The sequence below is a fragment of the Blastomyces gilchristii genome, assembly GCF_000003855.2.
Source record: "Blastomyces gilchristii SLH14081 genomic scaffold supercont1.1, whole genome shotgun sequence".
In the NCBI taxonomy this organism is placed as follows: Eukaryota; Fungi; Ascomycota; class Eurotiomycetes; order Onygenales; family Ajellomycetaceae; genus Blastomyces; species Blastomyces gilchristii.
In genome coordinates, this window is record NW_003101682.1 from 2,380,150 (window position 1) to 2,395,874 (window position 15,725).

The 15,725-nt window shown below is 34.5% G+C and overlaps 3 protein-coding genes across 3 annotated transcripts; 1 reads left to right on the forward strand and 2 right to left on the reverse strand.

Annotated features, from left to right (window-relative positions):
• Positions 1-263: 263 nt before the first annotated feature.
• On the forward strand, positions 264-512 carry BDBG_16092 (uncharacterized protein; the record flags this gene model as incomplete). Its single annotated transcript, XM_031724111.1, has 2 exons — positions 264-456; positions 493-512. 2 exons carry the CDS (start codon positions 264-266, stop codon positions 510-512), a joined length of 213 nt encoding a protein of 70 aa, XP_031575749.1.
• Positions 513-12,629: 12,117 nt separating this feature from the next.
• On the reverse strand, positions 12,630-12,944 carry BDBG_16093 (uncharacterized protein; the record flags this gene model as incomplete). Its single annotated transcript, XM_031724112.1, has 1 exon — positions 12,630-12,944. One exon carries the CDS (start codon positions 12,942-12,944, stop codon positions 12,630-12,632), a length of 315 nt encoding a protein of 104 aa, XP_031575750.1.
• Positions 12,945-12,969: 25 nt separating this feature from the next.
• BDBG_16094 (uncharacterized protein) lies at positions 12,970-14,575 on the reverse strand (the record flags this gene model as incomplete). Its single annotated transcript, XM_031724113.1, has 5 exons — positions 12,970-13,301; positions 13,398-14,156; positions 14,239-14,264; positions 14,349-14,386; positions 14,495-14,575. 5 exons carry the CDS (start codon positions 14,573-14,575, stop codon positions 12,970-12,972), a joined length of 1,236 nt encoding a protein of 411 aa, XP_031575751.1.
• Positions 14,576-15,725: the final 1,150 nt, after the last annotated feature.

The following is a 15,725-nucleotide window of genomic DNA, read 5'->3' on the forward strand; positions in this document are numbered from 1 at the left end:
AATTGATCCTCATTTGTATACAGTCTGAAATACTCGACTGTTATATCATACACTGATCTCAATCCTCATTTGAACTGATAACTATCATTTGAACTGAGAAGATAGATCCTCACTTGTATATGTTCTGATATAATTGACTGTTATACACCCTGAATTCTGATCATATCTATCCGAAATACTCAACCAATATGACAGACAAGACAATGTCTAGTGCAACTGTACATCTTAGTGTTTCTGAACATTGGAAACTTTGATACAAGCATATGCTAGGATATGCAAAGGACAAGAAGATATCAGACTTCATCAATCTTGATAAACCCAATATCTTCTCTGAACTAGAAGAATCTCTGAAACCAGAGTGTTCAGAAGAAGCCACCGCAGAGGCCAAGATAGCATATAACATCAAGGTCACTGCGTGGAAAATCAAATATATGAAATATGAGAAATTGAATGAAGGTATGACAAAGATATAAGATGTCATATGAAGAACAGTGAATGTCACAGAGCTATGACATGTATGCAGTGAGAATGAAGATGTGAAGGAGATTATTCATTTATTAAGAGATTGACTCTCATCCATGACCACAGATTATCAGGATGATGTGAGAACCTGATATCATGATCTCTGCAAAGCATTGAAAAACAGAGGTATAGAGAAGTGATTAAATGACTGATCTCTCATTGAAGATGATATCAAAGAGTTGAATATAGCTGAATAGTTCAACTTGAAGAAAGATTTCTTAAATGTGAACCTAGCTATTGATGCAGATTATATACAAGCATGGGCTAAGAATGTCTGACATGATAAAGATGTCATATCTTTGATAGAGTTAGTTAAGAACTTCAAGAAACAGTATAGAGAAATGAGTATTCTCAAAGAAGATAAACCTATGAACTTCACTACTCTTAATGAAAGACCTCAGCAATTATTATCAGTAATATTCAGAAACTGCATCTGCAGAGCTCATCACTGATACACTCAGTACTACTATCTCAATTCATCAAGGAAGCCATCTGAATGAAAGGAAAATGAAGAGAAGAGAACTCAGATTGATCAAGCTCTTAAAAATCAAGAATTGAAGAGATGTGTTGATCATGCAATATCTAGAGATTCATCCATGAATATGAATATGATAGATGCCAATGAAGCAGTCATAGAAGGAATGGTTCTGAAGCAATCAGTTCCTCAATCTATTAATTATCAATCTATTGATCAGCAAATCTGAAAAATATCAATGAACTCTTCACATTCTTACTTCTATCTCTGAAACTCCTGAATCTTTGATACTGGCATGGAACAGCATATATGCAATAATTGAACACATTTCCTATTCTTTACACCTGCAAATGAGAATGCGGAAGTCTATACAGACAATTCCAGCACTAAAGTTGAAGATTATGAAACTGTTAGAACTATCATGATAAATGAAGCAGAAAAGCAGTTCAATGTCAAACTCATCAACACAGCTTACATCTCAAATTTCCATACAAATATCATTGCATGGAAACTGTGTTTCCATATAGAAGGCATCTATTATGATGGAAAAGACTTCAGATTGTGAAAACACGCAGATAATACAATCTTTGCATTTATTGAAGTATTTGAGGAGTTACTAGTTACAGAATATAGTGATATAACTGTTTTCTCAACTATATCAGAAAAATCCACTATTAAAGCTGATGCAGCTATCACTTCACACACATCTAACATCACTATATCTGAAAAAATGATATCTTCAAATTCTTCAACTTCTACAAATTCTTCTTTCAACCTGTCAATACACACAAAACCTTCTCAAAAACCTAAGATCTCTATAGCTACTCAATCAACATGGCATAAGAGATTAGAACATTCATTGAAAATTGTTATTTAAAAGCTTGCAAATGATGTAACTGGCATTCAAATTACCAATCTGAAAGATGCTGAGAATGAGCTTATCACTGAGCTTTGCAAACCCTGTCATCTATCTAATATAAAAAATCAAATATCTAGATGTTCTCATGTTAGATCTCAAATACCATTTGAATGCCTACACATGAATATCACACATGGCCCTTCACAGTGCTATAATGGTGAGTGTTATCTCATACATTTCATATGTGATTATCTATGTTTTCATATAGCTATAACAGCTATCTGAAAATCAGAAATCTAAAAAGCTCTTAGGTAAGCTATTAATTGAATTAAATGTCAATTCAACTCTACTATAAAGATCATTTGTATTGACAATGATACTGTAATCAAGAAAGCAGATGATTTCACAAATTGAGTAAATGATGAAGGTCTAGTGATGAAGTATTCTTCAGAGTATATTCATGAGCAAAATGATGCAGCAGAGTGAGCAGAAGCAATATTAATAACAAAGGCAAGAACTCTATGAATAGAATCTCTTCTATCACAATCACTTTTCTCTGAGATTGCACTGACTGCTATCTACCTAGCGAATTGAACCCCTACTAGAATCCTAGATTGAAAGTCATCTCTACAAGCATTGAAAGAATTCCTACAAATCAAACCTCACTCCTGTGCTCATCTTTGAATCTACAGATGTCACACCTATGCAAAGATACTGAATGAAGTCATCAAAAGAAATCGCTTGCAGAAGCTAGATCTCTGAGCACATATTGAATATCTAGTTGAATATGATTCTACAAACATCTATTGAATTTGAATTCCACACTTAGAACAGGTGATAAGAGCAAGAGATGTGATATTTAATGAGAATAGAAAATTCAACCCAGAAGATCTCTACATTGAAAGACAACTAAGAGATTGAGTATCTAAGAAGGTGGAGCTTCTATATATGAAAGTTCGAGAATCATTGATGACTACTATCAATCAATTGAAAGAGATTATAGATGCAGATATTGATGTTTTTCACTCTGAAGAAAATACTCAAAGCTCTGAAAAAATAGAGGAGAAGAATAATAAGCATAAATATCATGATGTTTCAATCCCTTCTAATGTTTTGATTCTTTCTAATGTTTCAATCCTTTCTACACTAGATTCAATGCCAGAGTCAACAGATTCTGATGTTGATATTAATACTCATCCAGCTGTGATAGATAATTGAATACAGAACATTGCACCTAGAGCTCGGAATATCAGTGCTGATTTTAATGAAGCTAATATCATTGAAGATCACAGAACATGAAAATGCAGAGCTGCTCATCTTATAACAGTTTCAATTATCAAAGACAATTCTTATTAAATGATTAATGAGGCATTCTCTCAATCACACTCAGACTTCTACAAGTCTCAATATTTATTTCCAAATACTGTTTTCACAGTTATCAATAATACAGCTACATCAATAGCATTCATATCAACTTCAAGAAATCATAGATCTCAAATGCCAGATTCACTGAATCACTGAGCAGATGTTGAAAAACACTCACATCATGAAGAATTTGAGAATGCTGTTAAACAGGAATGAGATAGTATATCTCTGCAGAATACATATGAAATTACTAGCAGATCACAGAGAGATGTCTCAGTTATCTCTCTATGATGAGTATTCATCTACAAATTTGATGATGAAGGTTTTCTTTTAAAATACAAAGCTTGTATCTGTGTATGAGGAGATCTTCAATCAACTACAGATCTCACTATAAAAGCTCACACACTAGCTGCTAGAGATCTTCAAATCTTGTTAGCTTTAACAGCAGCATTTGATCTAGATGTGAAACAGCTAGATGAAATCAATGTCTTCATTAATAGTGATATTAATGAGCTAGTATATATGAAACTATCTGATGAATGATGAAAGTTAAAGAGGATGCAAAATTTGAAGCATACAAATCATGTGCTAAAACTTCTATGAGTACTATATAGATTACACAGATCATCTCTTCTCTAATTAAATGAACTATCTTCAACATTGAGAACATTAGACTTTATCTCTATATCAGAGAATTGATGTCTCTTCTTCAATAATTGATTGATCATCTTCTTCTATATGAATGATATTGTCATTCTATCACAATGAGAAGATTCAAAAGAAAGAGATCAACTAATCAAAGATCTTAAAAATGCATATGAGATTCAACAGATAAGAGATTTGAAATGGTTCCTCAACATGTGAATAATACACAATCATCTCAACTTGAAGCTCTGGCTATGCCAGAATGCCTATATTGATAAGATAGTTGATACATATCATCTCACACACACCCGCAAGGCATATATACCACTAACTGATGCACTGCTAGAGCCTTTTAATGAGTCAGCTATATCTGCAAAAATCCATCATTATCAACAATGTATCAGCTCCTGCATCTACTCAGCAGTGATGACTCACCCTGATATTGCATATGCAGTGAGTAAACTAGCTACATTTATGACAAATTCATCAGAACATCACTTATCAGAGGTGAATAGAATGATATCTTATCTATGCAATACAAAGAATCTCGCTATTCAATATGATGATAACATTGGCAGACCTCTACAACTTGATCTCAAACCTGATATCATTGAAGTCATCAGTGATATCTCTTTTGCAGATAATTCAGATCACTGCTCTACATAAGAATATATCTTCAAACTATTTGATGAGGCTGTTGATTGGAAATCAAATAGACAGACAATCATAACTATATCTATCACAGAAGCTGAGCTTGTTGCAATCTCATGAGCTGGCAAGAAGTCTATCTGATGGAATAGGTTCTTTCAACATATTCAATTTGAACCTGGTCACAAGATCTGTATTCAATGTGATAACTGTCAAACTGTTGACATTCTTACAAAGAAAGACTTCTCTATAATCATGAAGCTCTGCCATGTTGATATATATGAAAGCTGGCTCTGAGAACATGTTCAATCCGGCGATATTACAGTTGATTGAGTGCCTACGGCCCAGATGCCAGTGAATGGCCTCACTAAGGCTCTGCCACACCAGAAACATATGGAATTCATCAAGATGCTAGGCCTAGTTGATATATCAGATATCATCAAGTCGCAAGCTGAATGATGATATAAATGATCTATCTTGATATAATCTCTACAGATTCATCTACACTCTTTTTGTTGCAGCTTCATTTACACTTTCATTTACTTGTTACATTCACTGAAGAGAGTGTGTCAGGAAAAAGAGGTTATACACTACTGAACACCATCAATATTGTATTACTACAATATTTCTCATTATCATCAGCTTACTACAACACTTGTCTAATACTCACTTATGCTAGCTCTCTTGACTTGCACATATATTTTACTATAAATAGCTCCATCTTTTGTATGAAATAGATATATTAGATAGTGTACAGATAAGAAAACAAGCAGATCTTGATACAGATAAGATTCATATGTCTTCAACATATTCATCCGTGACACTCAATCCGACAGAAGCTTAGCAGTAATCAGACATTATTTATAAAGATATTAAAATTGAAAAAAAGTTTATTCTTGAGAAGTTCTTGAATTAATATATAAATATTGTCAGAAATACTCTCTCTCTGTTATCTGAGTAAAAACACTTTGTAGATGAATGAAGATACTCACAGTTTATAAAAATAAAAGCTATTATAGAAAAAGAGAAAAGAAGATAAGATTCTATGAACAGATCTGGTCTCAGTGACTGAATGGTTAATGCAGTCACTCAGTAGCATCTTGGCATGAGAAATCAAGGCATGTGAGTTCAAAACCTGCAGAGAATACATTAAATCTGAAACTCAAGCATCTCAGGTTTCTAATAAATACAGAGATGTACAAATTGCTTCAATAAATCACTCTATATTCCTGGGCTGAGAAGTTATTATTGCATGTATTTAATTGTCACTTCTTTGTATTTTTCTATGTTCTTATTATCTTGACATGATCTCAAGACCTGTATTTCCTTCTGTGTAATTAACACTTGATCTGTATTTAACATCACGCAAGGACTCATCATAAGCTCCGCTTGCATATGAGTATAATGAAAGAATAATAAGAATAATAATAATATTAACAGATCTGAAGTATTTATACTACTCTAGAGAGATTTATTTACACTATAAGTGATTCTGTGAAATGGTTAGATTACTATAGTAGATAAAGAGTGATTATAAATTATGAATCTGAATCTTTTTATATAATTACAAAGAGTGATTCCAGATCATAGATATCTTGATTTTACAATTTTACAGAGTTAATGAAAGAATAGAAAATTTCTTACAACTCTACAGTATTAAAGAATGATAATTTATAAGAATAAGTGAAAGATTAACTAATAAATACTTCTCTTTAATAAGAGTAATCTTATAAAAAGTGATTCATCTGTGAAATGAATCTGTGTAATAATCAAATAAGAATCTTATGAAAAAATAATTAAAGATCAACTGAAATTCTTTGAATTAAAAGATATGAGATAAATCTGTGTAATGATTATATCAGAATCGTGTGAAAATGATTGAGAGTTAACTGAAATTCTTCTATATAAAAGATGTGAGATAAATCTGTATAATAGTCAGAGAAAGACCTGCAGATCACAACAAATCTTATAAATTAAGAAACTAAGTAACAGACTCTTTTCTCTTCACAGTAATAAGGAATTTTTTCTCAAAGAGATTTTTTATAGATGTGAAGAATTTTTAGTAAGTATCACTGCAGTGCTGAGCCTGATTCTATGAAATCACTCAGTGAAAGTCTTCACAGATAAAGTCTTAGAGAGAAGAAAGTGTAAGAAATCAACGCTGAATAGATTGACATTAAGATATAGATCTTATATATTAAAAGTGAAAAACATTAGAGACGGAAAATAAAAGAGAAAGTGCGAGAATCAGCAATCTGAGCAAATATTTATACATGTATAAGATGAAGCTTCAGAGTAGAAGAATAGAAATTCTGTTAATTTCTCAACTGAGAATTAGTAACTGAGAATCAGAGCTTTCAGCAGAAATCTTATAAGAGTCTCAGCTGAGAATCAGTGACTGAGAATCAGAGCTTTCAGCGGGAATCTATGAAGTGTAATGAAATAGTCTTATAATTAAGTATAGTTCATCACATTAGTTCTCTTCTTTCGAAAGTGAGGTTTAAGTGATAGAGTTACAGACATGTAGTTCTCATCAGTTGAGAGCTGCTGTTTCAGATAACACAGAGTTCAGAGCTCAGATTAGATAATTATAGATAACTCATTTCACAAGATATTATCAGCTACAGCTGTGAAATCTTTTATCAAGAATATTTTCAATCTCTCATTCAAGTTCATTATCTTCTTCTATGATTTCTAGCGGCTGTTAGTCAGAAGTTAGTTGAGAAGAAAATGAGTCAGTGATAGCATGATAAAGCAAGCTTGTATAAAAGATATTATGAATTTCTGATAATATGTTAAGACAGTAGTTATAGCTGTCTAGAACTTCTATCACTTTGTATTTAATATAACAGTAGTTCAGTGTATAAGATAAGTATATAATCTGTATATTCTTAAGATTCAATTACATCAGGTCTTCTATATTATATTACTCAGTGAGATCTTGACAGATATTAATTTAATTCTCTTAATCTTTTTTAATACTTACTATAAAGACTTCTGCTCAGTTACAGATATCTCAGAGCTTTATTACTATATTATCAGCAATCTGAATTAAACTGTAAGAGTTCAGTGTGAACTGTGTGATCTTTAAAAGATTCAACATCTTAATGTATTATTCATATATAAGAAAGAACAGACTTATATCTGTTAAAACAGCATCTTGATCATTGATGATAATCTCTGTATATAGAAGAAGATTATATCAATCATTTTATAAGTAATTGTAGAACTTATAAAGATAATTCTTCACAGTCTGAATTATTTATTCTGATATATTATCAGTCTCAGAATGATAAGCAGTTGATACATAATATATAATCTTAAGAACTTGACAGATTCTTGTTCAAAGAGTGCTTATAAATTAACAGTCTTAGTCAGATACTATAGATCTCAGTAAGTTATATATCTGATATAATAGACTTTATAAGAAAGCTTCAGTGATCTGTTCAGTATTTATCTTATTATAGAATTTTAATATTACATCTTTACTTAGTCAGTCAACAATAACTAGAACATTTTTATAATTCTTACTCTTAAGAAGATTAACAGCAAAGTCAATTACTACATCTTATCAGATTCTATCAGAGATATTAAGTAGTTTTAGTAGATCTTTTCTATAATTCTTTCATAAGATGATAGAGAAATAACAGTTACAGTTTCAAATAAAGTATCTCATACTGTTCAATATCTCAGACTAGTAGAATTCTCAAGAGATTATTTAATATAGTTGCTTATAATCTGAATAATCAGTTATATACAAATCATGCATTTCTTGCATTATTCAAGTACATAAGAGTTCAGACTCAGAGACTCAACATTATTCACAGAATTACAGAGTATTATTATCATTAATTGAATATTCTGAGATATCAGTCTTTATAAATAGTTCTGAAGAGAATCAAGAAGCTTCTTATTATACTGCTTCAGTAAGAGCTTGAAGAAGTTCATCAGTTTAAGCTGTTATACATCACAGTTCTTTCAGTGAAGATTTGAAAGTAGTTAGAATATCAGTAATAGCTTGAAGAGAAAGTATTCTAATCAGATAAATGTGTATAGTGTCATGAATTGTTTCATCATGATTAACTAGTATTTTCAGATTTAAGAGCTGATACTCTCAGTTCATTCAGCAGATATCTGTTATATTGACAGATATATCTTCTCTCATTATAAGAGAGTATCTGTCATCAAGTTCTAACTATCAGAGCAGTACTGTATCACAAAATAAAAAGAGTGTAATAGCTCAGATTATTACATCTGTCATCCAGTAAGCTTACAGATAATTATAAAATACTTAAAATTCTTATAATCTGTGATTATCTCAAATTTAAAGACACTTCAGAGTTCAGAGTTTCATTCTTCTAGATAGTGTACTATTATGAGAAGTTTCTTATTATAGATCTCATAATTGCACTCAGCAGAACTCAATTTCTTAGATATAAAGATATATAATTATAAGATAACTTCATTATTATATTATAATATAGCTTCTTCTGTAATATAGTCAGAGAAGTCAGCTTTAACAACTGTCTCACAGTCAGAATCAAATGTTATTAGTAGAGAGATATTAATGAATATCTTCTTCATCTGTGTGAATGCTGCTTCAGCATCTGCTGATTATTAAAATACTGAGTTTTTCTTAATAAGTTCTGTAAGTAGTCTAGTGATATCTGAGAAGTTCTGTATAAAATATTAATAGAAGTTAGTAAATTCAGTGAAGCTTTATACATCTTTCACATGTGTGAAGCCTCTCATTCAAGAATAGCAGAGATCTTCTCAGAATTTATTCAGATTCTCTTATCAGCTTCTATGATAAAATCTAGATATTTCATACTTTTGACTTTAAAATCATACTTATCTATATCTATCAGTAGTTCTGCTTCTTGTAGTTATTGTAATACTCTTCATACATATTCTTAATATTCTTTTCTGAACTCATCAGTAAAGATAAGAATATTATTAAAATAAGCAGATACAAACTCATTAAGAAAATATCAGAGTGCTCAGTTAATATACTTCTGAAATATACTGAGAGTATTAGTCAATTCAAAAAATATGACTACTTATTCAAAGAGATTATATTATATTCAGAATACTGTAAGTCACTCATCTTCTTTAATAATACAGATCTTATGAAAAGCAGTTATAATATTTAGCTTTGTAAATTATTGAGCTTGTTTGATACATGCTAGAGTTTCATTGATAAGAGATAAAGCATAGTGATCTTTCTTTATTAATCTATTCAGTTCTTAATAGTCTACACAGAATCAGAGTTCTCTATCTGATTTCTTTGTGAAGAGAATAGAAGCTGCAGTGAAAGAGTTACTAATATATATAAATTCTTTATTCAACAAATTATTAAGTGTCTTTCAAAGAAGAAGAAGTTTATCTCAGAATATATTATAAAGAGAGTCTCATAGTAGTTTAGAATTCTTATCATTCTTCTTTTTCAGCTTGATACTATAATCTACTTCTAAGTCTTATAAGAGAAGTAGATTTGTAATATTATCTTATCAGAAGACATCTAGATATTCATGATATTATTAAGAGAGTTCTGTATAAGAATCTGTTATTATAATACAGAATAACTTTTCTAGAGCTTTTTTAATATTAGTCAGACTGATAGAGTAGATTATCACATAATTCTACTATCAGTGACCTTGTCAGCAACCTTGTCAGTGACTTTATCAAAAGCTTTTTCAGAGCATTTCATAAGTACTAACAGAGATCTGTGTCAGATTCATAGTCTTGTGAATATTATCTTCATGAATTTGATTATTGTTAGAGAATGTCAAACTTCTGTTTCAAGCATTTAATAAAATACCTTGTTCAGATAGTCAGGTGAGTTCTAGTATAAAATTATAGTTAAGATTATTAATCTTATATATATAAAGAAATCTCACTTCTTTATGAATTCTTTATCTCTATTTCTATCTCTTATGTAATTAATAGAGTTAGTGACTCTTGATCATATACAACTATATAAACTGAAGTTTATGACTACTATTTATAACTCAGCTTAAATACTATTATATATTTAATCTCTACATTTATCTTTCTACTGTGAATACTGCTAGTAGCTATCAGTACATATCATATCAAGCTACAAATACCTGAATAATTATCTGTGAGAACTTATTCTTACAAATTTTCACTTCTCAATTTAAATTTATTTTATTGCTTTAAATGACTTTAAATCTCATTTATATATTATCAAAAATCATTACTTCTTAAAAAATTAAAAATAGTCTTAAAAACACCTTAAAATCTCTAAAAATAGTAACTTTATACTAAGAATGAAACTAAATAAGATTAAATAAAATCACTTTCTTATTTTTTCTCAGTTATAGTCTCATTTTAAGATCTGATAAATAGTCACTTTACATGTTTTTTTAATACTTAGTCTCAGCAGGATTTACACTAAGAAATGTATGAGATCAGATTAAATAAGATTAAATGTGAAATTTATAATCTCATCAGTCAGTCTAATTATCTGTGAGTACTTATTCTTACAACTCACATGTTTATTTATACAGTTAATTTGACTCTTTGAGATATAAGTGATTTCATAATTTCAGCATTTAACTTATTAAAATAGTGTGATTTAAAAGTTATTACAATGACTTTTATAATAATAATAATATTTAATACTACATGAAATTGACAGATAAGATGTTAGAGATGAGATATTTGAGAAAAAAGAGAAATCAATTCAAAATATGTAGTAATCTTATATAAATAAAATGCAAGGTGATTTGAAGCTAAATGTAATTACTCAATAAAACATGAAAGTGCTTCTTAGCTGTATAAATTCAATCTGACCAGCGCAATTCTTTTGATAGTACTGTTTGTAGAATAGTTGAAGTTCTATTGACAGAGCTATCTACAAAGAATCTAATATAGTGACTGGCCCGTGATAGAGAGGTTGCCACAGCAGCGGCCGTAGCCGGGCGGCCAACAGTTTGTTGTAAATCTCCATGCCTATAAGCTCTTGAATTCTCACTTATTACATAGTGTATTTATGCAATGCATAAATGTGTCATCTTTGCTGTTGGGGAAGAGGAGGTGGATGAAGATGTGAATCCCTTGGCTATTGTAATTGAGTGACAAATCTCATACTTTGCAGATGAAGATGCACTGAATGAGTTTTTGAAATACCTTGATGATAATCCCTGGGTTCGTGTGTTGGAAGTAATTCAGGATGGTTTTAACAAAGACAACCTGTACAGATTATTTTTCCTTTGCAAGAGTGTTGATGATGGTTTTCAAAGTTTTATCTGTGCAATGACGAATTTTGATCCGGCAAAGAGGATCACTGCTCATGAGGTGTTGACACACAAGTGGTTTGAGGGTGTTTAAGGTGGGCAGAGAAGCAAAGACATCAGTACCCTAATCTGCTCTTCTCAACGGGTGACACAGGTGCGCATACGATGGCTATGCAGCAACAGCACAAGTGACCTGAGTTTCCCTGGAACTACGCAAGTTTAGATGGATTGGTGCAAATAGTAAAGCCAGCGCATATGATAATCACTAAATTTGATTTGATATGATTACATCAGTTACACCGTTTCTGCCGCCACATACGCCATATTTTCGGTGGTTTAATGTTATTCTTTCTGAATTTATCTAAATGCCTGTTTTATATCTGTATGTAGGCCATGAACGGTAATCCATGGAATAATATTTTCTTAAAAATTTACTTTTCACTTGACAGGATGAGCAAGAGGGACCAGCAGACGTGTAAACCATGTAACCAACTAATCCGTATGAATTTCGAAATAACAATATATCAATAAAAGGTAAGACGTAAAGACTACAAATATCAATTAAGAGGGATATACAAACGGGAACTATTAAGCGAAAGAGAGAGGGGAAAAATATGAGGCAAAAGTACCTTTGCAATTCCAAAAAGAGCACTCATGAAAGGGAATGATAAGAAAAGGCTAACCGCACCAAATATCACAGGTCAAAAGGCAAGGAGGAAGAGGCATGTGTATGTATGTGAGGTATGTAATGTTTAAAGAAATTCTCTCCGCAATTCTTATTCCAAAGAGAGCAAGCCAGCTACCGCAGCACAATACAGACAAAAAAAAAAGAATGAAAGGGGGGGGAAATTCTTTACATCAACACGATTCCAAGGCCGGCCAAAACACCACAGACAACATAAGCACCCACGCTAATTAATCCCATATTGAACGCGGGAATAGTAGTCGTAAAAGCAGCAGATGAGGGGGACGAACCAGGTTGTCCAGAGGTAACAGTTCCTTTCCCATCCGGGCCAGCCTGCTTTATCAAGTCATCACAGGTGCCCGATGGCTCCTTCGCACTCTGCAGCTGCGCGGCACCGTCGAAATCACAGGCGCTATCGGCTTGACCTTGTTGCTTGTAGTAGGTGTCATAGGCAAACGAGAGCTGGTCGCGTGGGTCGCACATGCTGTATGCGCCGAATACACCATCTTCAGTATCGTGGGCGATGCCGGCGCAGACATCCTCGCCAAGACCCGCACACGGTGCCGAATTTGTCACCGAGATCTTCGTCGTCGATGGACTTCTTGGCGACGCAGGAGAGGGATTTGACCATGCAGGCGCAGAGTTCCTTGTTGGGGACGGGGGGGAGAGACGGGTGGGATTTCCATGCGCTGCTGGTCCCGGGGCACTCAGAGAGTTCAGTGTACTCGGCTTTGTACTCGCTCATCTTGACACCCTTGGGGTCGACCTTGGTAATTTGTTCCTTCAGGTTCTTGAAATCAACACGGCGTGTGACCTTGTCACCCTTGAGGTCGACCAAACCTATTATTCTCAGGGTATATTGTTAAATATATTGGATTCCCTAGATATGAAGGGGGAGGGGAGGGGGTGGGTTATATATAAACGTTCAAGACCTACCGTAGTTGTTAGCCTCTTGGAAATACATGTACACGATACCTCCACTGATGACGGGTGTCATCTGAGGGCCGTACATCGCAGCGACATCGGTAAACTTGCGTGGGCGGACTTCGTTGCAGCCATACTCAGCGAAGAAGACGGGGACAGAGTAGGAGGAGAACTCCTTGACAACCTTATCGTAGCCAGACTCTTTGAAGCTAGAGTCACCGCACCACGAGTAGATGTTGTAACCCCAGAAGTCAATAGACTCCTCTTTGCTGCCGCAGTTGAAGTAATCAGCCATATCATCGCGGATATCGGCATCGTCGTTGGTAGCGTAACCGACACCAATGGAGCGGTAACCATTCTGCTTAATATAGGCCTTGGTGTCGCGAACGGCAGCCTTGACGAAGGCACTAGCGTCAGTGTTGGACTTGTTGTTTGAAACCTCGTTGCCGGCGAAGAAGCCCATGACGTTTGAGTAAGGGGCAAGCACGTCTACGACGGCAGTGTAGCGGTTGTAAAGTTCGATGTCCCACTTAGGATCATCACGGTTGATCGAGGTTCTGGGCTCAGACAGGTCAGCGACCACGTAGATGCCGGCTTCCTGGAGCATTTCCATGCACTCGGTGTGGTCCGCCTTGGGATCGATCGCGTAGACTCTGATGATATTTGTCTCTAGTTCTTGGAGGAGTGGAATGTCGCGTTTGCAATTCTCGACATTGGCAAGGGGGTCTTTATAGCCAGTTTTATTGGTAGTGCCATTGCTGGAGATTTCCTCTGTATAGAAGTACACATAACAATTAGATATTGAACCAAAAGGTTGTACATCATGTAGAAACCGAGTATGCTGTCCGCTTACGTTGGTATGCAACACCGCGCATGAAACTGGGATGGTCGTTAGACATAGGTATAAGTCTATGGCATGGAGTGATATACTATTATCATAGAAGGAAGGATTTAGAGACTCACAATTGCTCGCCGCTAGATTTATAGAAGAATTTGGAGCCCTAGAAAAAAGAAGAATCTCAAACCCCCAGTTAGCCATAGAAAAAGAATAAATAGATTTTATTTAAAAATTTAGAGCGGTAGTTAGAAATTGGAATAGAGCTCATTACCTTGATGACAATGGGGTCCAGCTCAGCAGCGAAGGCCGAACCCGCAAGAGCGGCGCCCGCGATGACGGAGGAGAACTTCATGGCGGGAGGATGAAATCAACAACGAATAGGTAAGGTAATTAATAGTTATACAAAGGTTAAAACTAAGTTGGGCTAGAGTTAAATGCGAGTCGCGCGAGTGCGTGTGTGTGCGACAATGGGGAGTGAAGGATATTACAGTTGGTAAAAGGGGGATATTCAAGAGAGAGTATTGAAGAAGAGCGAAACAAAAAGAGCTAGAGATAGAAAAAGAAGGAGTCAGGTGGACATAGGGTCCTAACGAGAGACTGGAAGGAATGAGCGAGAAAAGGAAGAAGAAAAGGAAGAAGAAGAGGAAGAAGAAGAGGAAAAGAGACAGCAGATGGGAAGTTGGGCGACGTTGAACAAAGGAGAAGAAGCAAGGGGGAGAAGAAGAGCGGGAGAACAGGGGGATTATGTCAGCCACTTTTTAGCGATAGACTCGGCAATGGTCCATGGTTGGCTACAGATTTGGATGGTACGGATCGGGTCCCGCTGCGGGCTGCCCACTGTCCACTGTCCACTGTCCTCTGGCCCCTGGGAGGAACCTCGGTGAGGCCTTGTTTTGTTAGTTGGAACTAGCCATGCTTCCACCAATCACATGCCCCGTGAGGCGCCAATGCTCGGGCACTGCCTACGTAAGCTTTCTTGCACTACTGTCAACCCTGGTATTAAGATTACACATATATTACACCTCAGCGTGTCTTCAGTCAATACTCCGGAGACAGCGCACATCTGTGGATACTTGCTGAGGGTTACTCCGTACTACAAAGTATAATAATACCTTGCAACATGGTAGATAGAGTAAATAGGCAATGCTCTCTGCTCAGCGAGATTATATTGCTAAGGAAACATAGGGAGTATACCTACTCATGATAGGTGCATCTTTTAAGTCCTAGTTTATGCACGAGTGGTGTAATTTATATCGATAACTAATCCCTGAAACTTCTGCCTGCCGATTCCGAAACACGCCTCCCAACTGAAACATCCTAATCAACTCAGAGGAGTCAATCATGTCAGTTTATCCAGAATTTCTTGTTTCTTCGCCTCTCTCTCTTCTCTCTCGAGCCTATCAGAAGTTAATGGTGAATAGACACTGTGCCAACCCCTTTTCTTGATCTTCGGATCTGCAATAATTCGTCTGCAGGCTTCTTTCATCTTTATCCCTCACAGA